The 21,433-nt window shown below is 36.0% G+C and overlaps 1 protein-coding gene across 2 annotated transcripts; it reads left to right on the top strand.

Moving 5' to 3' along the window:
• The first annotated feature begins 1,317 nt into the window (after window positions 1-1,317).
• ETAA1 (ETAA1 activator of ATR kinase) lies at window positions 1,318-20,704 on the top strand. 2 transcript variants are annotated; one of them, XM_007476730.3, is made up of 6 exons: window positions 1,318-1,837; window positions 7,433-7,570; window positions 7,829-7,905; window positions 14,493-14,605; window positions 14,842-16,967; window positions 20,039-20,704. In XM_007476730.3, exons 1-6 carry the CDS (start codon window positions 1,744-1,746, stop codon window positions 20,155-20,157), a joined length of 2,667 nt encoding a protein of 888 aa, XP_007476792.1. In that variant the 5' UTR covers window positions 1,318-1,743; the 3' UTR covers window positions 20,158-20,704. The 2 variants fall into 2 exon arrangements, with proteins under 2 accessions (XP_007476792.1, XP_007476791.1); XM_007476729.3 differs by lacking the exon at window positions 1,318-1,837 and adding an exon at window positions 5,909-6,340.
• Window positions 20,705-21,433: the final 729 nt, after the last annotated feature.

Below are 21,433 nucleotides of genomic sequence, written 5' to 3'. Positions count from 1 at the left end.
TTTTGGGACTTCCTCCAGTTCCTTTCAACAACCCTGGGAGTAGCATCTGAGAAGGCCAACTGGGCAAATAATTCTGGGTAGAAGTTTGGCAAAAGATGAGCAATGAGAGGTTGAGGAGACAAGGGATTAAAAAACAGAGGAGAGTATAGAGTTAAAATGTCAATATACTAAATATACTAAAAACGAATTAAAGATCCCTTCCCTCATAGAACTTTTATTCTACTGAAAGAAGAAGGAAGAATACAATGAAGTATGGAGATAAATGTTAAATTGGGGAAGGGAAGATCATTCTCAGTTGGAAGTTTTTTAATTAAATTCAATAAGCATCTACTGACTCTCTTATCTGTTTTCAGGACTATGAGGATCTGAGGGTACACAAAAGTGGGATGACTAATACTGGAAAGAAGGACTATCTACTTAGTCTTAAGCTTGGCCACTGTGTGACTTTGGGAAGACACTTATCAATTTCTTTATCTGTAAAATGGAAGGATTTAATTAGATGATTTCTAAAGTCCTTTCTAGTCCAAAATTGTATGATTTTATGGTTAAGACTCTAGTAGTTACAGTACTGAGCACAAAGATAAATAGTACACAGTCCTTGCCCTCAAGGCAACACATAATCTAGTATATTTGACTGACATTTCAGACTGGATAGGATCTCAAAATCCAATATGTTCAGGTCAGAAGTCATTATCTTTCTCTCACCCCCACTCCTCCTTTTCAAACTTCTGAATCTCTGTCAAGGGTATCCCCCTATGTCCAGTAACCTTGATTTACATTATTAGAATATGAATTACATACCCAAGTCTTAGTTTAGAAATTTCCCAGTAGTAAAATTCTAAGGTGGAGAACCAAAGAGAAAAATCTGCCCACAATACAGACAGGCTTAGCATCTTTGGTTTGGGGATAGGATGTTCCTGGGACACATTACAAAAGATGAGTAATAAAAAATTGACAAGAGGTATTAATCAGAGGACTAGAAAAGTATGAAAGGTAGAAAAATTATGTGCTACTTTTTGTATTATTTAGAGGATTAAGAATGTTATAGAGATGAACTTCTTGCTTTCTTATAAAATGAATTCAGTCTTTCATTGGAAAGTCAGAAATTAATAAAGCCTACATGTGTGGTACCAGCAATGGGCTAGGAGTAGTTAACATTCTGGCAAGCCTCTGTAAAAATAGACATTTCACAGAGCCCCTTGCCTTTAGATTGGTTGTGGGGGGGGGGGGGGAGAGGAATATGGAATGTTGCATAGGATATCAAGAGGCAGTTGTTAGGTCAGTTGGTTATGCTTAACTGTTCTCAACAGTTTTTATTTGCACAAAGATTCACTGATCTGGGCAGCAGTAGGAGAAAGGGAAGAAGAGAAGGAGAAAATACAGAAAACAAAATTCCAAACAGTTTCTTCTCCATCTTTATGGGATATTATCCTAGTCAGCATCACATCCTTCATCATTCTCTTATTTAAGCCAAAGTCTAAAGAAATGATGATGGGTATTTGAGGAGAGACATTGTAATAGTAATATATGGCACAAAGCTAAACTAGTGAGTTCCATTCAATGACTAATTGCTCCTGCCTCTTGTCAAAGCAAAATATTCTCACATTGGAACAAGGAAAAGAAGAAACACCATCATGATGAAATCAGAAGCCCGAGATAAATGAGGAAATAATAAGAAAGCACCTACTTTTAATTACTCTGTCACCCAGCTACAGAGTACAGGTGCAGTCACTAAAACACTATATGAAATCTTTGAGAAACTTTGGAGCACAGGAAAGATACCAAAGGTCTGTGGACAATTTTCAAAAGAAGGAAACGGGTTGGACGCTACAAACTGGTGAGTTGATGATCTTGCCTGGCAACATCCCATACTCGATCCTAAATGGATAGACTGTGTGAGCATTTAGAAATGGAAATGGTGATGGCTAAATTTAGAACAAACTATAGCAAAGTAACCTTATTTTCTTATTTGACAGGATTATTAACTAGTAGATTAGGGATATGAGGGGGGAAATACAGTAAGAATTTCAGAAATGCACAGTGAATCAGAGCAATGTATCACAAATTTAGAGCTGGAAGGCCCCTCAGAATAATCTAATACAAGCTTATCATTTTACCAATTTGAGACCCAGAGAAGTTAAGTACATCACTGAAGGTCAAGCTGGTAGTTAGTTAAATGGCAAGAGCAGAATTTGAATCTAGGTCCCCATGCAATGTCTCTTATAATATCATTGGAGACAAAAATGGAAAATTACAGATTGTATAATAGTAAATTAGGTAAATTCATATATGGTTTAATGATAGTCCTATTAAACACTTCTTTAGAGATTAACCTTAAAGGAAGTCTTTAATTCAACAAGCAATTGAGTATTGGTTCTAAGGCAGAAGAGCAGTAAGGTAGGCAATGAGGGTCACACAGCTGGGGAGTATCTGAGGCCAGATTAGAGGCCAGATTAGAGCCCAGGACCTCCCGTCTCCAGGTCTGACTCTCAATCCACTGAGCCACCCAGCTGCTCCCTTGACAAGCAATTTTTTAAGGTCTGCTACATCTTAGGAAGTGTGTTAAATGTTATAGAAAAACTAAAAAATGAAAAGAAACCTCTACCCCCAGGAAGTATCTATTCCTCTAGGGAAAAAACAAAACAAAACAAAACAAAACATTTAACTTTCAAAATACATACAAAGTAATTTCAATGGAAGAATTATCAAAAGTGAGAAAAGGTCAGGAAAGAAGATGCCATTTGAGCTTAATCTTGAAACAACTAGAGCTTATAAGAGGCAGAAGGGGGAGAGCATTCTAGGAATGAGACAGGGGATAGTGTGCATAGATAGGTACACAGATGTAATAGTATATGTAGAAGGGCAGTACATATGTTGGTTTGGCTATAATGTAGAGTGCATGAGGGTGATTAACATACCAAAAGTCGTTAAAATAGGGGCTCCATTTCATGCTAGAATCAATGGGAGAACTACTTGAGCTTCTAGAGCAGGGAAGTGATATAGGCTTACTTGTACTTTAGGAAAATTAATTTTGTAGTTGTGTGGAGGAAGTCTTGGAGAGGGAAAATGCTATTGATGTCGTCTAGAAAGGAGATGAAATAATGCAGAGCTGCCAAACCAAACAACTTTGAAAGCTGTAAGAACTCTGATCAATAAAATGTTCATTCATGATTCCAGAAGACTGAATAAAACAGGTAGTCCATTTCAGAGATAGAAAAAAAAAATATATATATATGCATATATGTACCACAAACTACCATGTCCCTCACTAACTTGGAAGGCCAAGTAGATTCCATTTCACTCCTCCCTGGTCTTCTCCAGTATCCTTAAGGGGAACTGTGGGGACCAGCAGAAGAGGGGTCTAGGCTCTCTACAAATGGCTCCAAAACAAACTGACATTGTTTCTTCAATTGTAGGAGGTGGTCCCCTGCACTTAAGTTTCACTAGCTAATAATAATCAATTACCTTTTATAGAGAAATATTTGATTCAGAAGATATAATTACAAATAATCAAATATATATATCCCTCAACAAACAGGAAGCATGATTTCCCTGTCTCACTTACCACCTTCTTAAGAAGGCCATCTACAATAGATGCTTCCACTTTTTTTCTTCTCTCTTACTAAACTCCCTACAAACTGGCTCCCAATTTTATCATTCCACTGAAACCTCCCTCTCTGGTTGGGAAGGTACACTGGCAGGAGTAGCATGTGTCACAGAAGAGAAATGGCAATATGTTAAGATAGAGAAATTTTAGAGTAGTGGATCATAGAGATGAAACATTTGTGGATGCTGATGATTATTAACACAAGGAGGAAATGTTTGGGACTGAAGGTCCTGGTCACAGGAACTAAGGAGGCTGATGGACTCTGAATCCCCATGTAGTAGGCCTATATAAATGCTTATTCCCTTCCCCTTTCCTCAAAGTATGATCCCTGGCATTGGAGAGGAAAGTTGACCACAGATTGAAGAGAAAATTAGCCCTGGGAGTCAGAAGGAGAACTATGGAATGGAGGAGGCAACCTCCCCAATAAAGAATGCAAAGAGAAGAAAGTTCTAGGGTCACAGAGAAAGGAAAAGCTATCAGGGCCCTACAGTACCAGGGGCTGACATTGTCATGGGCATTCTGTGCCCTAAGTGTATCACTAACAGTGCATTTGTTCCTACTCTTCCCACTGATATGTGTTTTATAGAAGAATGTGCTCTGGTTTTATGGGGGAAGGGGGTGGAGAAAAGGGTGAATGTAGCTTGTTCTCTTGCAGTGCCATCTCAGTAAATGCCTTTGCTTTGAACTAATTTTCTACTGGCTAATTGTTAAAGGTCAGCACACCACATGGACTTATGAGCTAATACAGTTTAAGTAACAGAAAAGCAAAGATCTTGGAAGATCACCCCCTCATCCCAAACCTGACCCCATCTAACTTGCAAATCTTTTAAGTGTTGAGTTAAAGAGGTAGATCAAATGCTAGCTATAGTTTTAATGTTGAATGGAAGATTGAGAACATCGAGATCAAGTCCCTCCTTTTCTCAATTTCTAGAGGAAGAAACTGATGCCCAGGGAGGTTGTGATTGGTGAAAAGATTGCATAATAGTAGAGTTGGGAAGTTCAAGCAGTTTGACTAATGCCACAATGGTACTAAGAATATCAAAGACAAAATTTGGACATAGATTTTGATTCTAACTCCCATGTTCTTTACAAATGTAGATTTCCCTGAAGACTGAGAGGGCAACTAGGTGGCTCAGTGAACCTAAAAACAGCAAAATAGACATTAAAATCCTTTTTTGATAGGAGCTATGTTGACCATGAGCAAGTCACTTTAACCCTTGTTTGCCTCATTTTCCTTGTCTGTAATATGGAATTAACTGACCTTTCCAGGGTTCTTGTGAGACTTACAGAATTTCTAAATAATACAATATTTCTAAAGATAATCTAAGGTGTCTTTTGTAAACCTTAAAATGTGACAAAAATGGTGGCTATTAAGTGATTTACCCAGGGTCATTCACATAACCAGTATGTTGTAAACAAGAAATATAAAACATTTATAAAAAAAACTAAATTTCATGTCTTTCTGTATGCAGATACATATACATATGTGTATTTATGTAATGTACATGTATTTACTAACATCCCTGATACACAAAGTTGTATACATGGAAAACCTTATACATAACTATGGATAGATGTTGGATATAGATACATACACACAGACACCATTTTTTAATCTATGTCCTTTACTCAACAAAACATTAAATTCCTTGAGGCCTGAGACTAGGGCTTGTTTTTATATCCTTATAGCCTAAGGGATATTTGTTCTGGGTGCAGAAAAGAAAGAATTGGAGAAAAGAAGACCCAGATTCAAATTATACCTTTGTAACCCTAATGCCTTAACCTCTCTGTGTGTAAAATTTCTCATTAGTCAAAATAAGACTAATTATCCACCTGATAAAGCTAGAATAACAAAAGTATTGGGGGAGGGGCAGGGCAGTTAATTAAGTGTGATTTGCAAACTTTGAAGTTAAGGAGGTCTCAGGTCAGGAAAATTGTGTGACCCTAAACAGGTGACTTAATCCTGTTTGCCTCAATTTTCTAAACTGTAAAACGAACTGGAGAAGGAAAATGGCAAATTGCTCCACTACCTCTGCCAAGAAAACCCAAACGTGATACCAGAAAGGCAGACACGACCGAAACATTTGAATCACAACATTATTGTTGTTGCATTGAAATGCACTAAATTGGCCACGTGAGGCTTTGGGATAGGAGAACAGGGTACGCCGGACTACAGAGGCAAGACCGGAGGAGGAGGAAGGGGGCGGGAGGGGGTTGGACACTGGCGGAAGGGGTGGGATGAAGTTCCTTCTCCACACTAGGGGCAGATGAGATCTCCTTTTCCCTAAATCGTGCATCTGCCTCTCTGACGTGGAACTGGTTCCGCCCCTCTTCGAGCAGCAGCCAATCCTTAGCCTCCCTTTAAGCCTCCGGTCCGGTCAAGATGGCGAAGACGCTGGCGAAAGCCCTTGCTCTGTGATAGTGCCGGTGTCCGCCCCTGCCCCCACCTCCCGGGAAAGATGTGACCGGAGAAGAGAGAAAAAGAAAGCGCGGCGGGAGGGGGAGGCCCCGGCTGAGGGACAATGCCCAGTCGGCGGAGGAAGCTCGGGGAATCTCCCGGCTCCAAAGGGACGCCGGCCCCGCCGCCTCCTCCGACGCCGCCGACCCCTTTGGCCGGGGACGAGGAGAGGCCGCCGAGTGGCCCTGGGCGGCGGTTGCGGGGCCGGCGGCGGGTGCTGAGAGAAGTGGCCCTGGCTTCGGAGAGCAGCGCTTCTGCCAATAAAAGAACCGAGGGTGAGGCCTTAGGCGGCCCAGCCGCTGCGGGGCCACCGGTGCGGCAGGGAGGCAGGCCGCAAGCGCGCCTCGAGAAGGCTGGGAGGGGGCGGGGGATTCGCTTTGCTAGTCCATTCAGGAAACATTCCCAACCCCCCTTTTACTCCCAGACGTGCCCAGACTGCCGCGGCATCTCTCGAGCGCACCCCCGATATGGGCCCCCGCGGCTTCCGGTTGGATTATTGTGGGAGGGAAGTAAGCCTACCTGACCCGCTGGAAGCCCGAACCTGCTTACTTAAAACTAGTTTGAGCAGCCTTGGGATGGGTCGATTTTAGGGAGGGAGAACCACACGTCCACCCCCAGCTCCTGGTGCAGAGGAGGCCTCTAATGCAAGTTGGGAAGACTTCGTTTGCACCACGTAGGAATAAACTACAGATTCTTGATGAATGGCACTATAACGTGAAAGTTTCTTATTCTTTTAAATTTTCATTAGTGCACAAGGCCAACATTTCAGTTAAATGTTTTTTTTTAACCATTAAATCTTGGAGAGAGGGAATGCAAATGCTTTTTAATCCAATAACACGGATTTTTTAGGATTGATTGTAATAATGAGGTTTTTGTTTTCCAGATTTAGTGTTTCAATACACTACAATTTTTTTTTCAATACAATACAATACAATACAAAACAAGACATTAGCTTGTAAATACAAAGGTGTAAATAAAAGCAAAAAAATCCATATAATCTGTAATCCAACTTGTAGAAAAATGCTTAATTTTTAAATGGGAGAAGGGGAAGTGATAATATTGAATATTGAAGTAATGGGAGTATTCCAGTCATTTTTTAACTGAAATCCTCTGAATTTGACCCAGTGGCCCATGGCTAATAAGCAAGACACTACTGAATTTTGCATCTAAATAAAAAAAATGTTTGATAACCTGATGTATGTAGAATATACGCATTAGTATAACATTACAAACTTAAGAATTATATGAATTCAATATTGAAGTCCATATACAAAGTAAAGGAATCAATGCCATTTAGTTATTGTTTCATTTATATGAAGTAACCCTTTGAATTAAATAATAGTTTATTACATTTTATGTCTTTACAGAAATGTGCTTGTATAAAACGCCAAAGAGATTGTTAAAAACCGGTTTTCGATCACCTATCTTCACTTCCCCTTATAATGATATTGATGGACAGCAAGAAATATTTTGGGATCCAAATTCTCCAACAACCTGTCAATTAGGTAACATAACTGGAAATATTTTATATTAGACTGATTTTTTGATAATTGACTTCAATAATAATTATTTGATCATTTCAGTAGCTTGCACAGAGCAAATATTTTTATGACAGTGTTGATCCTTTTTTCTCCAAAGCATTTTATGATAGGGAGTAGTCATGGACTTAAGTGTGGTATTTAAATCTCTTTTCAAGGAATTTTAGTTTTAAAACCTTAATCATATTCTTTTATAATTTATAGAAATACTTTTTGTATTTTTAGATGAAAGAAGAAATAAACAACATGACAGGAGATGTAGTGTTGCAATTTCAGATATTGTTAATCGTATTGCTCCTCAGGTAAATATAATTTAATTCTTTTATAATTTAGTAATAAAGCAATTACTAACTTAATAAATCATTTAACCTCTGTCTTACTTCCCTCCTCTGTAAAATGGCTCATTCTCACACTGTCTTCCTCAAGAAATTGTTGTGATGAGGGAGGAGCCTTTGTAAACCATGAAATAATATATACAGTTAAGTATGAAGAAGTGTCCCAAGATTATTTTGCCCTTTATACAAATAATTATTTCCTAGTCTTTGTAATTTTTTCACATTTCACACAAATCATGCGTAGTATTTTAGAAAGGATTCTTATTCATCTGCAGGTTGAACTATAAATGACCTTTGTGATTCCAAATCTGGAATTCTGAGGGATTAACATGTTAGTTTATATAAACATTATCAAAATCCCTTTTGATTTTTGTTATGTGTAGTCATGCTTTTCAAGTTATTGGTAAAAAAGGAAAAATTGAATCTAAAAATCATCTTGAAGTATTTCCCTGTACCAACTCCATACCTTCTACCTACTCAAAAATGTTATTCATAAAGACTAACAGTATGTTAGAATCTTTTACCAAATTAAATAATTTTTATGAAAATTTTATTTCTGCAATACCTGTTACTAGTATTAGTGGAGTTAGTTGACTATAAAATATCCGTAACATCAGTAATCAGTTAAATCACTTTGTTTATATTCTATTAGATTGTTAAGAAATAGTAAGAAGTCAATACAAGACTTTATTTCTTTTTGTCTTACATCTAAACATTTTATATCCTTCTTTTTGCCATTTTCTATCAGGTGTCCACATTGAAAGAAGCATATTTACTTATGGTATATTTACTAGTAGTCAAGTTATGTCCCTCTTTAAATTAGATATTGTATTTTGTTCATAAATCATAACATTTGTTCACATGGTTATGAGATCACTGAGGAGGAGACCAGAGAGAGAAAGAAAGTACTTTCCTGGATCCTATAAAATACCTGAAATTATAAATAACACAGTTAAAACAGCTATATTTCTGTTAGCTCAACATCCCATATGTTTTAGCTTGTAAATTCATTTTACAAATAGCTCATTAGTTAAATAGCATTTATCCCATAATACTATTTTCTCTGTAAGTTAACAAAAAGATCTTCATTAATTGTGTCTATATGAAATGAGAAAATCATAATTAAATGTTTTTGGATTGACAACCTAAATACCGATAGACACCTGAGTAAAGCATTGGTCACCCTACCTGAATGGTTCTGAAATTAAATAAAATTCACATTAGGAAGTAGCAACAGCATGGATTTTTCTTTTTCCTTTATTGTTTAATTTTTAAATAGTTTATTGTCTTTAAATTTATGAACTTAAATGCCAGAAAAGAACATTTCCATGGTATTCAGCAAAACATCAAAAAACAATTGTTTGCAAAAATTTCCATTTCACTTCACTTTTTCTTTTTAAGAATTAATAACAAATTCTATACAATACTTTCGAAACTATGCTTGCTTCTGAACTTCCTTCTCTTCTCTTCTGTACATTTTTTAGAATGTTTTAGTGACCTTTGCAGTGTATCACTATTGCCCTAATCACCCTGATATTAAAAACTCAGAGAAAACAGGAAAAAAACCAAACTGCTAACAAGTAATCATGGCCAAGCAAAATTAATATACACAGTTGTTGTCTCTTTCTTCACTTTATGTCTTCACCATACTGTCAGGAGTTTGGCATTGTGCTTGATCATATTTCTTTTGGTGATTTGGTTGGTCTTTTACCTTGATCAGAGTGCTTAAGTCTTTCACAGTTGCTTTTCTTTACCTTGCTACTATCCTATTTAAATTGGTTTCTCCTCTTCCTCTCTTCTCTCTACTCAGCTTTTCAAATTAAGTTATTTGTGGTTGTAAACTTTTATCTTTTGGGCATTTTGAAATATGGTATTCCAAGATCTCTTGTTTTTTTAGTGGTACAGTCATTTTTGTTTCATTTTAATCCCTTAGGATTTGAACTGCTTCTTTCTATACACTTGTAATTTATCTTTGATTTGGGAGAGCTAGATTTTGGCCATGAGAGTAATGGGACTTTTCCTTTTGGATTTTCTTTCAGGAGGTAATCGGCATATTCTTTCTATCTTCATTTTGTTGTTAGGCTTTTAAATTTTAAGTAGTTTTCATTTCTGATGAATCTAGCCTAGTCCATAGACCCATGGTGGTGAACCTGTGGCACACATACCGAAAAGGGCACACAGAACCCTCTCTGTAGGCACACCTATAGTTGTCTACCAGAATTTGTTACTAAAAAGCCAGATGGGACTTGGGTGGAGCCATTCACCTCTCCTCCATATACCTGAGGACATTCCCTCACCTCTCTTCCTAGCAGTCAATGGGAGCACTTCCTCCCTCCCCTGTGTAGAGAAAAGTACAGGATGGGGGGGGGGGGGAGGTGCCACATGCTGTGTGAGGGCGCAGTACAGACTATTGAGTCCATGATGAAGGTGATTCCTATGGTAGGGTAGGAGAGGAGCTCGATTTGAAGGAAGCATAGCTCACAGTATGACTCAGAGCTGGAGGGACACCCCAATGGGAGCACTTCCTCCCCTGACTGGGGTAACGGTATGGAAGGCAACACTCGGTCTTGGGGGTAGGGGGTTAGGCCTAGCACAAGGTTTGGGGGTGAGGAACTCTGCACTCCATCTCTAAAAGGTTTACCATCACTGCCATAAGCTTTTTAAAAATCATGCTGCTTAGATAAAATTTCAGTGATTCCTAAATTGTTTCCTAACCTCCCTATCCACTTTTTTTTAATTTCTTATACCTTTCCTTATACTCTGCAATCTAGTGACACTGGTCTCATTTCCCCAAATAAGATTTCCATCTCCTAACTGACTGTCCTCTATCCATGCAATGCTTTCTCTTCTCTGCCTCTGGCTTTTCTGGCTTCCTTCAAAGCAAAAATAGCATTTTCTATGCCTTCCCTCTGTTGATTATTTCCAATTTATTTTGTATGTACCTTTGTACCTAGTTCTTTACATGTTTTCCCTTTAGATAGTGAGCTCCTTGTAAAAGCAGGGACTATCTTTTGCTTTATTTTTTGTTTATTTGTTTCCCTAGTGCTTAGTACAGTGGAGATGTTTCATAAATGCTTATTAGTAACTAGCCAGTCTACTTATTTTCATAGATTGGTGCTTGCTTTGCTGATAACCCTCTTAGCTATTGTCCATGGGCTTCTGACTCACTCCTCATGCAGTTCTGAGGTAGAAATCACTTATTCTGGTTCTTCATTGGATTCCTTGACTTTTTTCTTCTAGTGACAATTTTTGTGTTTTACTGAAATAGATATATGGAACTAAGAGTTCTGTGTCTGTTCAGTCAGGCAGCCATCTTAACTAGGATTCTGCCATGGTAGAGAATATAGTGGTAGAGAAAGAAGCAGAAACATAAAATAAGTAAGTTACAAGACCTGAATTCTGGTTCCAAATTTGTTGATGCTTTGTTAAAGTATCAAAATATTTAAAACAAAGTATGTTCATGGCCCTGAAGTTCAGAGCCTCCAGACTAAAGGAACTTTTACGGTTCTTTACAATTCTAACATTTTACATAAAGGGCAAGGGATATGTTGAAGGTACTCCTAATTAAACACTGAAAAGCAATTTCTGTGTTCTCTTCATTTTAATAATTGAAATAAGTATGTATTTTTATTGGCACAATAAAAAAGACTAATTAAAATGAGATTTAACAATTTTCTCAGGATGTAATTGGCGATCCATACAATATTGTCCACTTTTCAGTGGTTACTCATTGCCAAGACTGTCTTCCTGATTCTTTTCAGAATTGATATGGTAATGCTACTGTCTTAGAAACAACCTAGATTAGCCAGCTATAGACAAATTTTGAGGTAGATTAAAAATAACTTTGCCACCCTTCCTCTCTTCCTGTTGGACCATTCCTAATACCCCCTTTATCCTTTGATCATTCCTTACTAAAATAAAGGGAAAACAAGGCAATAACTCTTGTTTTTATAAAGAACTTGGCTAGGTAACTCAAATCTGAAATGGTTAAGAGAATGTCAGCAAGTATTAAGGAAGTATCTTTAGGAAAATATCCCTTCATTATATTCCTTAAATCATATTTGTAAGGTAAATACTTAATTTGAAACCCTGTTCCCTCTCACACCCATTGATACCTATGCCAACAAACATGAAGGCACATAATTTACATGTACACATGAAAAGTATTACCTAAGAACCTATTCTATTGAAAGATTGATGACTTCTGATAAATACCTTTCACAAATGCTGCTTTTTTTACTTTTAATAATCTGGGCTATTTTTTATACATGTTAAGAATTATAATGTACTATATTGCATCGGACAAAAATAATGGCAGCCAGCTTTCCAATCCTAGGCAGCTAGTTTGCCTAATGGATAGAGTGTTGGATTTAGAGATAGGAAGACCTGAATTCAAACTCCTCTGCAGACACTAGCAGTGTGACCATGAGCAAATAATTTAATTTCCATGAGTCTCAATTTTCTCAGCTACAAAATGGAGTTAGTAATATTGCTTTCCTTACAAAGTTATTTTGAGGATCAAGAGGTCACATAAAGTGCTATACAAACCTTAGAATGCTATATAAATGTTATTATTAGTCATATGCCTGATTTTCTAGATCCTTTTGTTTATCATAAATTTTGTATCAACATTAGTTGATAGAAAATATTTATATGTGTAATTTGTAATTCCTGTTTAGGCACAATTTTTATTTTAAGTATTTTGAGATACTTCAATGAAATGAAATGATAAGTAGAAAAACCCATCATGAAACACTTCATCTGGGTGTAGGGGTATACAATTATAATCCCTTTTAATGGGGAGACTGAAGCTAGCAGATCACTTGAACTTTGGAGTTCTGGGTTAGAGTAAAACAAATTGGGTATCCACACTAAGTTTGTGGTTACCACCCATGAATGAATGCCTCTTGACTGCCTAAGGAATAGTTAGTTGGCTTAGATTGGAAATAAAGCACATCAAAGATCCTAGGGCATGGGATTATTCCTAGCAATAGCTGTTGTAATTGCAGCTTGGCTGAAATAGGAAAACAAAGAGAGAGAAAGAGAAATATTTGTTAAATAAACATGAAATTCAAGATTAGTTATATATTTTGTTTTTGAACATTACTCTCACCATTTCTTGTTTCAAATATTTAGAGAATTTCTGGTCTCTTGTAAAGATTAAAATTTTGGGGAAGCTGAGGCAGTTAGAAATTAGTTTCTCTCTGCAAGGAGTATTATATTTTTATAAGGTTTATTGAAGATTAAAATATAAAGAAAATACAAGTAAGAAAAGCATGTGTCTAGGCCCAGAGAGCCTATTCACGACCACTCACATCTTGCCTGCTAGGTGGAGAGCCGCGTCTGCTCCCAAGCGTGTGAGATTTAAAATGGTTGAGATCTTAAACTGTAGTGATTAAAATAGTGGAAGATATAAATTGTGATAGATATAAGAGAGGGTGAGTAAATTTGACCATAGAAATATGTTTCACTACAGTGTCTTGGGTTTAAAATCAAATATAAGGTGGTCGCCAGGGAAATATTCCCAATTATTCAAATACCCAAGTCAATTGGGTTTTATAGAGATTTTAATTAACAATACAATGAGTCATCAAAGAGAGAGTAAGAAAGGAATAAGTGTGAAGGGCCTCAAACCAATATGGCCTAGACCTGAGTCTTAAAAGAGAAATCAGTCAGTTTTTTATAACTCACCATAAGATCTGTCTAAGTAAGGATTTCTAATGACACCAGGCCAGCAGCATCTCAGCTGCTTTCACCAGCTCCCTCCTCCATCTGAATGTTTCAGAATCAGTCTCCTCAGAATGAATCTCTCCAATCTGAATGTTTCAGAATGACCTTCCAGCTCTTCCCTGAGCTCTTATTTTTAAGGGCAAAATCTCCTTTGTCACCTCCCCTAAGTCCTTACATCTACCAATCACTGTAGATGTTTCTAAAGGACCACCCATTCTTAGTCCACACCTAAGAAGGTGTGGATTTTTGAGTAATTCACACCAGGAAAGCTCTAAAGTTTTCCAGTTCTTTGTTCCTTGTAAATTCACAAGTTGCTTGACCTTTATAGGTACTTAGCTTAAGAAAAGTATGGGTTTAAGTACTTTTCATTGTTCAGAAAAGGAGCTCTCTGTCCTAAAGCAGTCCTAAGTAGGGTGGAGTAGAGATATTCCCAAGGCAAGGAGCCCCCACACTCAAGTAGAGTTCTCACCATCTGCTAGGGAATTTTTTTAAGTAGAAGATTCCCCAATGGGGGAAACCCCTAACATTCATAAGTCTGAGAAATTTTGAGGTTTACAAGCGGAAGTAGCAAAAAGAGATCTAGAGCCTATTCACAACCAGGTTAAATACTCCATCTCACTCTCGGCCCAGGTGAGGTTTCAGTAAGATTAGAAGGCATTCTGGGGAAGTGGAGCAAGGACTTCTGGGGATTGAAGTCCTGGATTCAAGTCCATTTTTACACTGATATGTTAAAAAATCAAATATTTGTAATTCATACTGTTAGGATGTTACTGTTACTATGTTAAAAGCAATCATTGTGAACATTTGTGAATCTAATTTTCAAGGGTGAAAAACCAACAACTGACTCCCTTCTAGATATGTGGATTGGTGAAGGTGCAATTCCGTGTACTCCTGATATAACAAAAATAAAGTCTAGAACAAAAACCAACTATATAAGGTAAGTTCTACTTTGTTTTGTTTTTCTAAGATACTGGGAACTGAATAATTATTGAAAATAGATATTTTAGGTATTAATATGTTATGAAGTTTAATGAATATTTTCCCTTAGTTTTCTCTTTTTTTAACTTGGTTCTAAGATATTATACTAAAATACTTAACTTCAGTAATTTTTAAAAACCTAAATTTAGAATATTTTCATAAATATCTAAATTTTTCTTGATGTTTATTTTGCAGGTTTAAAGCACAAAGTAGTGAAGAAGAACTTATAAAATTGGCTAAACAATTTGATAAAAATATGGTGGAACTAGATGTAAGGCAAGAACAAGAAAATGAAACTTGTGGTTTTGTCCAGACAATTTCAGAAGCAGAGACTTCAAATACTTGCAAAGAAGCTGCACAGATACAGGATCTGCAGTCAGCCTCTGATAAAGTTCCTGAAACAGATATTGCTGTGAGAGTGAAAGAGAATTCCAATATCTCGAGGGAAGAAAATGATAAAAATAACAGTCAAACTAATTTTGACCCAAATGCTGAAGCAGCCCTTACTGCTCTTTTTGATGGTTCAACACAGAAATGTAGTGGCCAGTTAAGCCAAGGTCTGTCTCATGTTTCTTTTACTACCAGTCATAATATCCATGGCAAGAATAACACTTTGAAAGAGGAGATAGAAAATTCTACTGAAACTGTGGTCACTGAGAAACATGTGAATAAAATTTCACACCAACAAAATCTGACTCCATTGTCAGTTACTTCTGCATCAGACTCCCTTTTAATGGCAAAGTCAAATGTAACTTCCTCTTTTGCAAAGTCAGAGATTTTCGATAAGCCTGGGAAGGTAGATGTTAGCATTGATTTTGATGATGATGATGATTGGGAACACATGCTAACAGATGATGCTTTTGTTATGCCAATTTCTCAAGCTCCTGAACTTTTAACTACTTCTGAAACATCTCAACTAATTCTTCAGAAAGATATTTGCCGATTAACTACAAGTAAAAATGATAAAGCAAAGGTAGGACTAAATGGAAATTTAGCTATTAGTAAAAGTCTTTCAAAAAACTTACAAGACCTTTCTTCAGAGACAAATAACAAAGATTTCCTGGATCCTACAAAATCTCTATTTCCTCCAAAGCCAAATAATGAGGCCATGGAATTCGTACCTCCTGAGAATGATGTGACGTTTGAAAGAAATTTGAATAAGACAAGTTTTCCCAACAAAATTCCAGATTATCCTGAGCTTTCTGTTGCATCTAATATTCAAAAGATAAAGGAACTTAATTGCCCTAAATTTGGACCAGATATAAAAGTTTCTGCAAAGGAGTCTGCTTTGGTGAAAAGACATACCAATCATCAATTACAAACTGGAGGAGACAGAGAAAACTGGCCTAATTGTTATCAGTCATTTAACGTTCCTGCTAAAACAAATCCTAATAACTCTATAAGAATATCTAGTGAAACCAATTTTCATAACTTAATTCTGAAGGATGCACCACAGCAGTGTTCTGCATTTGATGACTGGAATGATCCTAAGCTTGCTACTGAAGTTATTGAAGCATGTCATGAATTAGAGAAGTCTTGGGATGCAGATGATGATGATGATGATGATTTGCTTTACCAAGCATGTGACCATGTAGAAAAGCTTACCCAGCAACAGGACTTAAGAAAAGACAACAAAGGGTCTGAAAATAAGCAAATGGTCAATTATAATTCCTCTTTGGGGTTAGAAACTAATTCAATTACATCTGACAAAAGATACCAGTTTCAGCAACATAAACATTTGAATACAGACAATGTTTCTGCACATGAAACAACCTTCAGAGAAGTTATACAAACAGACAAGTTAGCAGTTAAAGAGGGTACAAATTATGGAAATTCTACAAATACAACAGGTATTAAAAATCTGAGTGAAGAGTATAAGTACCCAAATTATCATAACAGTAATCAACATGCTTCTTGGAATAATTCTAATGTTCCAGCAGGAATGAACAAATCCTCAACTTTTACAGGAAATTTGAGTTTGGGAATACGTTCAGGCCACATACATACAGACTTTCCTCCTGATTCAAGACATTTGCACAATCAGAAGCTTTCTCCTAGTGTAATAACAACCCAGACTCATTGCCATGTTAATAATACATCAATTCCAACATCCTCAGGTTTCTCTTTCACAAAAATTAAAAATCCTCAGACTCTTCATTTTAGTCACAATAGTATATCACCAGGAAGTAAATCTGACACCAAAATTTTACAGCATTCAGAGAGAAGCAAAACTCAGATTGTCAGTTCTTTGCCTGGGGAGACTGTACCACCTCAATTTTTGAAGAGACAATTTTCTGAATCTCACAAACAATCCACAAAAGGTATGTACAAAAAATTATTCTAACTGTTGTCTTAGACCCATGTTGGTGAACCTATGGGACATGTGCTGGAGGTAGCTGCTTCCCTTTCTTCTCTGTGGACTTGAGGACATTTCTCACATGACCCATGTCTACCCAGAAGCCTAATGGGAGCGCTTTTTCCCCTATCTGGGATAATTCATCATTTAGACTATACCTATCCCACATACTGGGGCTAGAGGTACAGTTTGAGATATTTATAGCTATTTGTCATCCATCTATAATTATTCTGCAAGAAATGAGACTCTTCTATTTGCTATAATGGTAAGTTCCATTAAGAAAATGTTTCATTAAGACTTGTTCAAATCCTACCATTAGTTGAAATTGTTGAAATGAATCACAGCCTTAGAGAAGTTAGTTAGCCATTTTGTGCCTCAGTAAATTCACTAGGCCTTTACTACTTAAGACTTGGAAAAATGTTGAAAACATGAGATGACCTATATTTGAGTCCTGGGTCTACCAATTATTTCTTGTATTGTCCTAGCACAACCTCTAGGGTTCAGTTTCCTCTTGCAGCACTATTTAAGAATAACTGCTGATTTGAAATTGCTCTTGCATTAGGAATTAAGATGTTTCTGTAGTACTTTGCAGGAAACTTTGAGATAATGTGCTTTCTGGCATATGTTATATAGGATCTTGAAGAGCTGAGGTGGGATGGAAAGACTACAAATTTCTTTATCTTGTACTATTATTTGAAGTTAATTCCAAAACCAAATGTTAATTGTGTGTTGAATTGTTTGCCATTTTGGATAAACCTACCAGCCTTGATAATCCTACAAGTATGGATGACTGAAAAATAACTAACAGTTTTTTAAATAGTTTCCTTTAGTATTCCTTTTTGTGATTGTTACTAGGCATTGTCATGCTAATTATGGAGCTCATAATTATCTTAAAGGAAAAAGATTTTGACAGTAATTAAAAGAAATATAACAGGTATGGCCTGGTCCTGATTGTCAAGGCTATTTACCTGCCAAAGAGTGGTCCAATTTGTAATACAGTAAATAGAGTTCTGACCTCATTACCCAGATGTTAGTATAAATTAAATTATTTTCTTGCTGATAATATTAGGGATTTCTGTTTATTGCTCTGTAGAGCTAACCTATATGAAGTAGATAGTTTTATTCTGTTGAACATATTCACAGAATATATTAAGCATCATAGTCTTTCATCAAAAAGAATATTCAAGCCAGAAATATTTTTACTAATTTAAAATATCATGGTTCTATAGAAAACATCAATACAAATTTCTACTAAATACTGGTCTAGTATTTTAAGTTGTCAGAAATCTAACTCAGATTTCATCTCATTTTTTTATATTGTGATAAATTTTTAGAATTAAGTGTTTGGCATTAAAATCTTTGACCCTACATGGATGGGGGGAGGTTGAATGTTAATTAATGGGATTTTTCCTGCTTTTTATCTGCTTTACTTGAAAGACTTGAAACAGTTTTCTTAACATAGCTATCTGAAGTTATGTACCCAAAGTGTAGTATGGTACATAGGAATGCATTGATACTTGTAAAGGATAATTTTAGTGTTGTGACTTAAATCTAACTTAATTTGGTCACCAGGGAAAATCCCAAATAATAAAATACCCAAGTTAGCTGGAAATTATGGTGATTTTAATAGAGAGAGAGAGAGAGAGAGAGAGACACATGAACTGCTCTGGCTCATGCTGAGCCAGGCAGGAGTTAAAGGCCTTGGCCAAAGTGGCCTCCCTGAGCCTAAGGGGAAAGAAAGTCAATCTCAACACTCACCACAAGACCATCTCAAGGAAGCTGTCTGAATCAGCTCCTCCTGGCTGAGTACTGAATATCAAACTGCCCGTATCTCAGAATTTCAACTTTTCATCCTTTTTTATAGACCTTTCACTCTTGTGTCTCCTCCTCTAAATTTTCACATCTACCAATCACAGCATATACTTTTCTCCAGGACTGCCCATTCTTTAGTTCTCGCCTTCTTTGGTTAGATTTTCCACAGAACTGTCCAATCTTTAGTTCTCACCTTCTCTGGTTAGATTATATCTTTCGAGCTACTTCACACTTCTTAAGTTCACCTTTTGTTACTTGACCTTTTTGTGATTAATTTAACCTTTATAGGTACTTGACATCTTTTGTATTATGATACTAAAAATAGACTTCGCTTAAAGTTTTAGCTTCACTATAAAGTGAGAACTAACAACTTCATTGTTCAATCAGGAGATTACAACTTTATCTTCCCCTAAAGTACGTCTTAAGTAGAGTGGAATGATTTAAAGTTTACATACTTTAATATGGCTAAAAATATCCTTTTAAATTTTGATTTAGATCTCTTAAATTTATTTTATTCTATTTTTGACATTAATGTTAAAATGCTTATATGTATATTATAACCTTTAAATGCCATTAACTCATTCCAAGTAATGGTTGTCCAGAAATGATGTAGAGACAGTCTATGTTATATGTAAAAAATTAATATGTAAATATTAATAAATTTAATAAAATAAATAATATGTAAAAGGTAAAGTGATGTACACTTGTTAAATGATATAAAGACGGGTTATAAAAATAAAAGATATTGATAAAGTGAATTTAAAATTTTTTTAATCTTTAAATTTTAGGTAGTTAAAATATATATTAAGATAACTAATCTTTAAAACCACTCTACCTTTCCTGAGCAGCAAATTAAGGCTTAAATTTGAAAGCTTGATGGAGGAAAAGTTGCAAAAATATCTCCCAATATAAAGAATATCAGGATTATTATATGTTCTTTGGAACTTTTTTTTTTAATCTAGGTGCTATTGGCCATAATGGTTGGGTAGTCAAATGTTATTTGAATCTTATGAACATTGCCACATTAGATGACTGCCCATAGCAATCAATACAAAGACTATGCATTAGTTTTCTTTTCCGGTAGCACTTAATCTGTTTACCTGTGTTTTCTAAACCAGTATGTCAGATATGTATAGTATGGCATTATGTATAGAATATGAATATTTGAAAGGTACTTTTCCCAATTCATTTTAAAAACTTAAAATTGGTCTTTTTAATTTGCAGAAGAAGAAGAAAAAAACAGAAAGTATTCTCCCGAAGAGATTCAGAAAAAGAGACAAGAAGCTCTGGTTCGGAGAATGTCTAAAGCACGGACGTCATTTGTGAATGCAGCACATTCTTAATGTTCTGAATGAAAAAATCTTTTTGAAAGAGAAATCGTGTTAAAGACTGTTTACATCTTTCCTTTATAGCAAATATTATTTGTTTTTTGGTTTCTCTATGAGAAATTTGATCCTGAATTATAAAGCATAGACTTCTATTTAATGTTTACAATTGTAAACGAATGCTTCCTCCCAAATATATAAATGGTAGCTAACAAAGTTTTGCAGAGTCCAGAAAGGTTGCAAGATTTAAAGTGTTCATGTACATCTTAATTATGTACTATAAGTTTATGAGCACAATTGTTAATTTTTAAACTAATTATGGAGAATCATCTCTAAGAGAGGTGAAACTAAATTTCATGAAAACAGGTAGCTTTTTTTTCTGTTACAGTTGGGTCTTAACAATGTGATGATGGCCTGGTTTTCCAATTTTTTTGTTCAGTATTTGATTTGTTTAATGTTTTTAATAAATTCTCAGATTTTGATATTACTTATTTTGTGGGTGTTGGAAATAAAGGATTTAATTCCATTGTAAAATAATAAATATTTTTCAATTTCAAGCTTGAAATGTATTTGAATTTCAATATCTCGTAAACGTTATTCCCTTCTGAACCATTTCAAAGTCCACTTTAAGAAGTCTAGTTGGGATTTTTGTTGTTGTTTTTAATGTAAAATGTTAGGGACAGCTAGGTAGTAGAGTAGCTAGTGAATGCCAGGCCTGGAGTTTGGAGGACCCGGGTTCAAATTTGGCCTCTGACACCAACTAGCTGTGTGACCCTAGTCAAGTCTCTTAACCTCAATTGCCTACCCCTTATGGTACTTAATATCAATTCTAAGACAAAAGGTAAAGGTTTTTAAAAAAATAAACATTAAATGTTAGCTATAAAAATATCCTAGCCATCAGTATACATACTGTATTGTTAAAGACTAAGCTGATCTCTAGGACAGGCTTTTTTTGGACTTCTTGGTCCCATTGGCAATCTGAATTCTATGGGCCTCTTCTCAGTATGACCTTTTTAATGCAGAAAATAAGGTACATAGGATTACAAAGGAGACCAATTATGTTGAAATTCAATTATCAGAATGCTTTTTAAGAAAGTTCATAGACCCCAAGTTAAGAATTTTTGCTATAGATCGCTAGAGGAAGAGACTCTGGTGTCCCAGGACTTGGATCAGTAGTGGGTACAATGCCACCCTCAGACAGGAGTTTCTAAAGAACCTCCAATAAAGAACTTTTCTGTTTGGGTGTTTTGCCCATGACGTGTCTCTATTTTTGCCTCCTTGGATACTGATGATT

This window comes from Monodelphis domestica, chromosome 1 (genome assembly GCF_027887165.1).
Source record: "Monodelphis domestica isolate mMonDom1 chromosome 1, mMonDom1.pri, whole genome shotgun sequence".
Lineage (NCBI taxonomy): Eukaryota > Metazoa > Chordata > Mammalia > Didelphimorphia > Didelphidae > Monodelphis > Monodelphis domestica.
The sequence above is the reverse complement of the archived record's forward strand: the minus strand, read 5'-3'. Positions and strand labels throughout refer to the sequence as shown.